The 9,783-nt window shown below is 46.0% G+C and overlaps 1 protein-coding gene across 1 annotated transcript in view; it reads right to left on the bottom strand.

The window, feature by feature from the left end:
- Positions 1 to 1,242: 1,242 nt before the first annotated feature.
- Positions 1,243 to 9,783, bottom strand: part of smad7 (SMAD family member 7) — a 55,743-nt gene continuing 47,202 nt past the window's right edge. Inside the window, exon 4 of the mRNA XM_014138836.3 lies at positions 1,243 to 2,178. Within this exon, the coding sequence (XP_013994311.1) occupies positions 1,640 to 2,178 (539 nt within the window). The 3' untranslated portion in view covers positions 1,243 to 1,639. The remainder of the gene's footprint in view (positions 2,179 to 9,783) is intronic.

Genomic DNA, 9,783 nt, shown 5'->3' with positions numbered 1-9,783 from the left:
GTTAGATGACCGCAAACTACAAGAAGAATGGGGCAGAAAGCCCCGACGAGCCCTGAGTTACGGCTGTTAGATGACCGCAAACTACAAGAAGAATGGGGCAGAAAGCCCCGACGAGCCCTGAGTTACGGCTGTTAGATGACTGCAAACTACAAGAAGAATGGGGCAGAAATCCCCGACGAGCCCTGCGTTACGGCTGTTAGATGACCGCAAACTACAAGAAGAATGGGGCAGAAAGCACTGACGAGCCCTGAGTTATGGCTGTTAGATGACCGCAAACTACAAGAAGAATGGGGCAGAAAGCCCCGACGAGCCCTGAGTTATGGCTGTTAGACGACATTGTTTAGGGAGGGAGTTATTAACACGTGTTGCAGTGTTTACAGAGCTAGAGTTAGCAGCAGAAGATGACATGTCAAATACATTCTATCCCATCTCAACCTCCTGGCTAACACAAAGGCTGTAAAACAATATGCAAAATAAAATTGTATTGTGTGATTGAAATTTAAAGGCAATGTTCTCGCATTTATGGAGACTGCATTTACAGTAAAAGCTGCATATGACGACTCAATCTGAAATGACCTTTACATTTCAAATGTGCTATAGGCCTAAACTTCCGCTGAATGGATTGAATCAAGCCCAAGGTTAGCCAGGGTTAGTGTGTGGATTTTGTGTCATGTTGAATAGCGTTGTGTCAATATTTATTTGCCTCAGTACCGTAGTACCTCAGTACCGTAGTACCTCAGTACCTCAGTACCGTAGTACCTCAATACCTCAGTACCGTAGTACCTCAGTACTGTAGTACCTCAGTACCGTAGTACCTCAGTACCTCAGTACCGTAGTACCTCAGTACCGTAGTACCTCAGTACCTCAGTACCGTAGTACCTCAGTACCGTAGTACCGTAGTACCTCAGTACCGTAGTACCTCAGTACCGTAGTACCGTAGTACCTCAGTACCGTAGTACCTCAGTACCGTAGTACCTCAGTACCTTAGTACCTCAGTACCGTAGTACCCCAGTACCATAGTACCTCAGTACCGTAGTACCTCAGTACCTCAGTACCGTAGTACCTCAGTACCTCAGTACCGTAGTACCTCAGTACCGTAGTACCGTAGTACCTCAGTACCTCAGTACCGTAGTACCTCAGTACCGTAGTACCTCAGTACCTCAGTACCGTAGGACCTCAGTACCGTAGTACCCCAGTACCGTAGTACCCACACACACAGAAAAAAACACCAGTAGAAAAATATAATTTCTCTTATTTATTTTGGCATTTCTTTGTTTGTATTTATATTAAGCAAAGTGCATCTTATTTTATTTTTCTCATCAACACATTGCACAATACATAAATAATGATGCATATAAAACGTCTTCATATTTACAAGTAATAATATATTTATATATAACATAAAATACATTTTCGCTTTTAATTTCACTTTTAATTAAATCTTTGAGTCATTTGTCATATTAAACAAGTTTATTGGGTTTTGTTTGTCTCTTCTTTAAACATCTTTCTTTTTGAAGCTCTGTCTTCTGAAAAAAAGGAAAGGTAAGGTCTAGTCTGTGTCCTCCGTTCTCTCCTAGTCCTCCAATGAGGAGAACGAGGAAGAAGAGGGGAAGGGAGGTTATCCAAAGATAATCCGTTTTTATTGGTTGTTGAATATGACCTCCAGCCAACATGGGCAGCTACTAATAAACTGTCTTGTGTAGCACTGGCCCCAGCCCTTCACAAAGCTGATCTGTACAGTAAACCCAGTCCTCGGCTGCTGTGTGAACTCGTGATCATTAGGCCTCTGCAGGCTGTCTGCCTTCTCAAAGTCAAAGGCCTTAATGGAGAAGCCGGGGAACACTTTATGCACCAGTAAAGTCCGCGAGTCGGGATTGTCCAGTGTGGCCGACTTGATAAAGATAGGGTAGCAGCTGCGGTTGTACACCCACACCCCGTCGTCCTCGCGACTCAGCTGGATGCCGTAGCCGATCTTGGTCCGCACCATCTGAGCCAGCGGGCTCTTGTTGTCGGAGCTGAGCTGGCCCAGGCAGAAGCCGTTCCCCTGAGGTAGGTCATAGAAGATGTCCAGGGAAGGCTCCTGGACCGAGTAGAGGCGCCCCACGCGGGTCTTCTCCTCCCAGTACGCAACCACGCACCAGTGGGATCTGTCGCCCGACTCCTGGAGAGCTTGGGAATCTATAGGGAAAGACAGAGAGACGGAGAAGGGTTATAACACTGGACTGAACATACAGCAGATTAAACATAACATGTATTTTATTCATTTCAAATGAGTGACTCAGAAGGAAAGATGAAATGAGGAGAGGATAGGACAGATGAGGATAGAGGGATGAAAGGAGAGAGAGAGAGGGGAAGAGGCTAAAGGAAGCAGACTGGCCAACATTGAGTCCATTAGTGAGTCAACAGGAAAACAACTCTTTCTGACCAGCCTGATGATAGTGGCTGAGAGATTTAAGAGGAATTCTTATCAACAACTACTCAATTAAAGTCTTAAAAAAGTCTCGAAACGAGGAGATAAAAGAAACAAACTGTTTTACTACCGCCAACTCTTAACTAAATACTGTTTGTAGACATTTCACAATATGTTTTAACTACAAAGCCACAAAGCGCTATGACTCAAAAAAAGTATAATCAATATCACAGTGCATCCTTAATTTCACAATCATCATCCAAAAACAACAGGCACTTCTGGAATTCGCACAAGAAAAGCAACCACACACACACACACACACCCATCCAAACCCTGTTTATACAAGCCTTAATGGTTGTCTTCTGTCTGGAGCCTTGTATTTTCCTTACAGGCCGACTAACAATGTTCTGACGTCAAGCAGACGGTAAATCTGTCCTAATCACTGTTTTATAGCCGTTCACCTCCTTCTACCACAGGAAATTACAAGTAATAGGTTTAATATTCAAGAGAGGGCAACCAGAAGGAAATGTAGCTTTTCTTTGAAAGACGGTGTAAAACCCTCTCAAATAACAGCCTATTCCCTTTACAGGGCCTTTACAGGGCCTTTACAGGGCCTTTACAGGGCAGTACTAGTAGAGTGTCCTTTGGGAGGCGGTTATAAGAGCTGCTCTCTTCTCCACTCGGCACATAGGAATGGGTTTGATTAAAGGAGAGGAAAGCAAGGGCCCAATAAAACACACAAGGAAGGAGAAGCAGCAGTAAGTTATACTACAGCTACAAACAACTAGGACTGAAAAGTCTTCATTCCGAAGTAAAGTCCCAGCACACGAGCTAAACAAGTTCCTGTACTAGAAAACGCATCGGTATTCAGAGTGAAAGCTGTAAATGGACAACGGCAGCTACGTGATTGGTTGAAAATCTACACCTACTGTAGTGTTGCAAAATTCCAGGTAACTTTCCCTAAATGACCAGGTTTTCCAGAAATACAACCTGGAAGATTCCTGGATCACCAAGGAATAAGCAAGGAAATCCAGAATCCTCCAATCAGGATTCCTGGAAAACCTGGGATTTTTGTAGCTTCTCTGAGAAGGTTAGACATTCAATGGTTAAAAGTTCACAACAACAAAACAAAAAAAGGGGGGGGGGGGGGGGGTCTCTTGCACAGTCAGTTTGGTTCCCTCTCTCCCACCCCCCCATCCATCCCTCCTCTCACCCACATCCCCCATCAATCCCTCCTCTCTCCCACCCCCCCATCCATCCCTCCTCTCACCCACATCCCCCATCAATCCCTCCTCTCTCCCACCCCCCCATCCATCCCTCCTCTCTCCCACCCCCCCATCCATCCCTCCTCTCTCCCACCCCCCCATCCATCCCTCCTCTCTCCCACCCCCCATCCATCCCTCTCCTCTCCCACCCCCCCATCAATCCCTCCTCTCTCCCACCCCCCCATCAATCCCTCCTCTCTCCCACATCCCCCATCAATCCCTCCTCTCTCCCACATCCCCCATCAATCCCTCCTCTCTCCCATCCCCCATCCATCCCTCCTCTCTCCAGTCCTTTCATCTTTCTGGGCCGGCAGAGTGTAGCCAGTAATTTGTGCAGCAGAAGAAGCAGAGCAGCAGAGCAGAGGGAACTATCTGGTTCTGTTAATAGAGCAGTATCTCAGTCTGCTCTGCTCTCGTCAGGCTGCTCTACAGCCTGTTATTAGCTCAGGATACAGTCTTCATCTCAAATGGCTTCCTATTCACTATACAATGTAGCCCATAGTGCTCTGGTCTAAAGTAGTGCACAATATAGCGAATAGGATGCTATTTTGGACGCATCCAGACTTCATTAGGAACTGGTGGAAAAAAGGAAAATTACAACACTAGGGAGGGGAAAACATTTCTTCCACAAAATGACAGGCTGTTCATGGGCCGTTCTCTTTGAAGTTGGCCGATGTAAGGCCAAGGGGAATTATCGTAAATCCAACCAGCTAGCTCCCTGGCTATTGAGAACAAAGTTAGTATTTACGTTTGAGAAAGAAAAAAAAAACATTCTTGAAACTGACTGAGGATAAAAGATTGAAGAAAGAGGCACAAAGGGAGAGCAGGCCGCTCCTCCCTTTCTATGTGTGTGTGTGTGTGTGTGTGTGTGTGTGTGTGTGTCTGTGTGTGTGTGTGTGTGTGTGTGTGTGTGTGTGTGTGTGTGTGTGTGTGTGTGTGTCTGTGTGTGTGTGTCTGTGTGTGTGTGTGTGTCTGTGTGTGTCTGTGTGTGTGTGTGTGTGTGTGTGTGTGTGTGTGTGTGTGTGTGTGTGTGTCTGTGTGTGTGTGTGTGTGTGTGTGTGTGTGTGTGTGTGTGTCTGTGTGTGTGTGTCTGTGTGTGTGTCTGTGTGTGTCTGTGTGTGTGTCTGTGTGTGTGTGTGTGTGTGTGTGTCTGTGTCTGTGTGTGTGTGTGTGTGTCTGTGTGTGTGTGTGTGTCTGTGTGTGTATGTGTGTGTGTGTCTGTCTGTCTGTCTGTGTGTGTGTGTGTGTCTGTGTGTGTGTGTGTGTGTGTGTGTGTGTGTGTGTGTGTGTGTGTGTGTGTGTGTGTGTGTGTCTGTGTGTGTGTGTCTGTGTGTGTGTCTGTGTGTGTGTCTGTGTGTGTGTGTGTGTGTGTGTGTGTGTGTGTGTCTCTGTGTGTGTGTGTGTGTGTGTGTGTCTCTGTGTGTGTGTGTGTGTGTGTGTGTGTGTGTGTGTGTGTGTGTGTGTGTGTCATTTCAAAGGCCTCAAAGTTAATATTCTCATTGTCCTTGGATGCGAGCGATTCCAGGGAAAGCTCTCACCTGTGGGCTGTGCTCTCTACTCTTCCCTGCTCTCTCTCCCTCTCTCTCTCTCTCCCTCTCTCTCCCTCTCTCTCTCTCCCTCTCTCTCTCTCCCTCTCTCTCTCTCTCTCTCTCTCTCTCTCCCTCTCTCTCTCTCTCCCTCTCTCTCTCTCCCTCTCTCTCTCCCTCTCTCTCCCACTCTCTCTCTCCCTCTCTCTCTCCCTCTCTCTCTCTCTCTCTCCCTTCAATTCAAAGGGGCTTTATTGGCATGGGAAACATGTTTACATTGCTGAAGCAAGTGAAATAAACAAATAAAACTAAGAAGAAAATCTAACAACATAAAAAAAAAACGATTAGAAATGAACAGTAAACATTGCACTCAAAAGGTTTCAAAAATATAAAGTCATTTCAAGTGTTATATTATCAGCTAGGAGTGTTTTAGCAATGTGCAAATACTTGTAGTATGAATAGTGGGGGAAGATAAATAAACAGATCATTATAGGTTTAATTTACAACGTTGTTTGTTCTCCACTGGTTTCCGATTGGCAACGGCCCACACATCTTGCTGCTGTGATTGCATATTGGGGTATTTCGCCGAACAGATATGTGACTTTATCAACGTTGTATTTGTTTTTTAATTCTGTGTGATCTGTGGGAAATATCTCTAATGTCTCTAATGTGGTCATACATTTGGCAGGAGGTTAGGAAGTGCAGCTCAGTTTCCACCTCATTTAGTGGACAGTGGGCACATATCATGTCTTCTGTTAAGAGCCAGGTCTGCCTATGGTGACCTCTCAATAGCAAGGCTCTGCTCACTGAGTCTGTACATAGTCAAGGATTTTCTTCATTTTGGGTCCTTTGGGTAATTCTACTACTCTCTGTTTAGGGACAGACAGCATTCCAATTGGCTGTTTTTTGGTTTGATTCTTTCCAGTATGTCAAATGCTTATCTTTTTGTTTTCTCTTAATTTGGTTGGGTCTACTTGTGTTGCTGTCCTGGGGCTCTGTGGGGTCTGTTTGTGTTTGTGAACAGAGCCCCAGACCAGTTTGCTGAGGGGAATCTTCTATAGGTTCATCTCTCTGTAGGTGGGGACTTTGTGGAGGAATATGTGGGCAATGCTTCCTTTTAGATGGTTGTAGAATTGAACAGATCTTTTCTGTATGTTGATAACTAGTGGATATAGTCCTTATTCTGCTCTGCATGCATTGTTAGGGGGTTTTCATTGTAGACAAGTATAATTGAGCAGAATTGGGTGTTTGTCCCATTTTGTGACGCCAAACCTCAGAACCGTAGAGGGCAATGCGTTCTATAACTGATTCTAATTGGGATGTCAAGATTTATCTTCCCTTTGATGGCATAGAAGACCCTTCTTGCCTTGTCTCTAAGATAGTTCACAGCTTTGTGGAAGTTATCTGTGGTGCTGATGTTAAGGCTGAGGTAGGTATAATTATTTGTGTGTTCTAGGGCAACAGTGTCTAGATACAATTTGTATTGGACCGCTCTTACTGAGATTTACTGTCAGGGCCCAGGTCTGACAGAATCTGTGCAGAAGATCTAGGTGTTGCTGTAGGCCCTACTTGGTTGGGGACAGAAGCACCAGATCATCAGCAAACAGTAGACATATGATTTCCGAGTCCAGTAGGGTGAGGCCGGGTGCTGCCTACTCACCCTCTCTCACTCCCTTTCTCGCCTCTGTATGTTTGTTATTCTTGAGGATAAAGGTAGAGAGGAGAGAGACAGAGAGAGAGGGGCTTGGCTGGCTGGCGTCGGAGGTCATTACACGGCTGCTTGTCTGAGCCTGTCATCACAGCCTGAAACCACAGAGGTATTCATCACAGCCAGAAACCACAGAGGTATTCATCACAGCCTGAAACCACAGAGGTATTCATCACAGCCTGAAACCACAGAGGTATTCATCACAGCCTGAAACCACAGAGGTATTCATCACAGCCTGAAACCACAGAGGTATTCATCACAGCCAGAAACCACAGAGGTATTCATCACAGACTGAAACCACAGAGGTATTCATCACAGCCTGAAACCACAGAGGTATTCATCACAGCCTGAAACCACAGAGGTATTCATCACAGCCAGAAACCACAGAGGTATTCATCACAGCCTGAAACCACAGAGGTATTCATCACAGCCTGAAACCACAGAGTTATTCATCACAGCCTGAAACCACAGAGGTATTCATCACAGCCTGAAACCACAGAGGTATTCATCACAGCCTGAAACCACAGAGGTATTCATCACAGCCTGAAACCACAGAGGTATTCATCACAGCCAGGAACCACAGAGGTATTCATCACAGCCTGAAACCACAGAGGTATTCATCACAGCCTGAAACCACAGAGGTATTCATCACAGCCTGAAACCACAGAGGTATTCATCACAGCCTGAAACCACAGAGGTATTCATCACAGCCTGAAACCACAGAGGTATTCATCACAGCCTGAAACCACAGAGGTATTCATCACAGCCAGAAACCACAGAGGTATTCATCACAGCCTGAAACCACAGAGGTATTCATCACAGCCTGAAACCACAGAGGTATTCCTCACAGCTTGAAACCACAGAGGTATTCATCACAGCCTGAAGTGAGTTTGTGTATATATATTATGTCGACATTTTCATTTTTTCTGGAGGCAACACGAAGTCTACAACCCTCGTCGGTGATTGGTCAACAGTAGGGATTCTTCCAGAAAGTCTTTGCTGTCATTCACCGAGAGACGATTTGTTTTCATGCACATTTTTAGATCTCCTCGTCAAAAACGTCAAAATGAATGACAGATTTCTCGAGTTAGATTAATTCAGACTATTTTAAGTAAGTGTATACTGGCTACAGTGACTCAAAATGGACAAACAGTACTATAGTTTTTCAAGCAAATACGCAAGCACACTCGTCCAGCCAAACTGAAGAATGCTGACGCCTTTACACACACACACACACACACACACACACACACACACACACACACACACACACACACACACACACACACACACACACACACACACACACACACACACACACACACACACACACACACACACACACACACACACACACACACACACACACACACACACACACACACACACACACACACACACACACACTTCTGTGGTCCTGTTTGGCTCAGTCGGTAGAGCATGGCGCTTGCACCGTCAGGGTTGTTGGTTCGATTCCCAGAGCCACCTATATGTAAAATATATGCACACATGACGAAATGACTTTGGATAATGGTGTCTGCTAAACAAACGGCATATATTACTGTTACAGGACTCGTTAAGAGGACGCCACAGCGAGGACGCCACAGCGAGGACGCCACAGCGAACACATACTTTACAGTCCTGCCGTCATAGAAATATAAGTATTGTATCTGGCTCTGTACTGGCTGTCACCGACTACAGTACAACCCAGGGAAACCCCAGGGAAAGTATGTGGATGTCCAGGGCTCTCTATCTATCAACCTAAACCAGGGGTGGCAAACATCCGGCCCGCGAGGGGTCCAATACGGCCCGCGGGGGGTCCAATACGGCCCGCGGGGGGTCCAATACGGCCCCCGAGGGGTCCAGTACGTTTTAGTAGTACATTATACTGCCCCAATTCACAGGACATGGTTAGGTGAGTATCTGGGCTTTGTAAAGTAGCTGTTGGGTCCAGTTAAAGCAGCAATGTAGAGTCAGATTACTGCTGCCAAAAGAAGAGATGGGGGGAGTCAAATCCTAAAACGTACTGAGGGGTCCAATACGGCCCCCGAGGGGTCCAATACGGCCCGCGAGGGGTCCAATTCGGCCCCCGAGGGGTCCAATACGGCCCGCGATTGGTCCAATACGGCCCCCGAGGGGTCCAATACGGCCCGCGGGGGGTCCAATACGGCCCCCGAGGGGTCCAATACGGCCCACGGGTGATTTGAGTAGGACATATTTAAAAAAAATATATAATAATAATAATAATATATATATATATATATATAGCAATATACTTTATAATGACTAAAACCAAATCAGAACTTTGTAGAAATAATAATGGGCCTAGATTCATACAGTATCTTGACTGTGTCCAGCTCGCTGACAATCATTGAAATGAAAGCTAGACAGTCAGGGACCATCGAATTACAAAAATATATTGATACAAAAATCCAATAACGTTTTGTCAGCAAGGAAATATAAACCAATTTTCAGTATGGCACTCCAGACCTTGTTGAACAACCAATGTGTTCCCCTGGTCAAAACCATGTCACCGTGCAGGGGCAGACCCTTTCCTCCGTCCCTCCCTTCCCTCCCTCTGTCTGGCTGTCTTCCGTTGCGTTGCTGTGACGATGACGATGGCAGCTGAGGGTCTATTTTAACGTGGCTTGCTGACTGCCGGGCGGCCACTCTGACGACAGCAGTAGAAAGCATTCCATTCCAAAGTAACAGCGTTAGATAAGAGCATTACTGAGCTGAGGGCCGGAACACAAAGACAGAGAGACAGAGACAGGGAGAGAGAGACAGAGACAGAGAGACAGAGACAGGGAGAGAGACAGAGACAGAGAGAGAGACAGAGACAGAGAGAGAGACAGGGACAGAGAGAGAGACAGA

Source organism: Salmo salar, chromosome 13 (assembly GCF_965601325.2).
Source record: "Salmo salar chromosome 13, fSalSal1, whole genome shotgun sequence".
NCBI classification, from domain to species: domain Eukaryota; kingdom Metazoa; phylum Chordata; class Actinopteri; order Salmoniformes; family Salmonidae; genus Salmo; species Salmo salar.
Note: the sequence above shows the minus strand (reverse complement) of the source record. Positions and strands in the feature narration are given on the sequence as shown.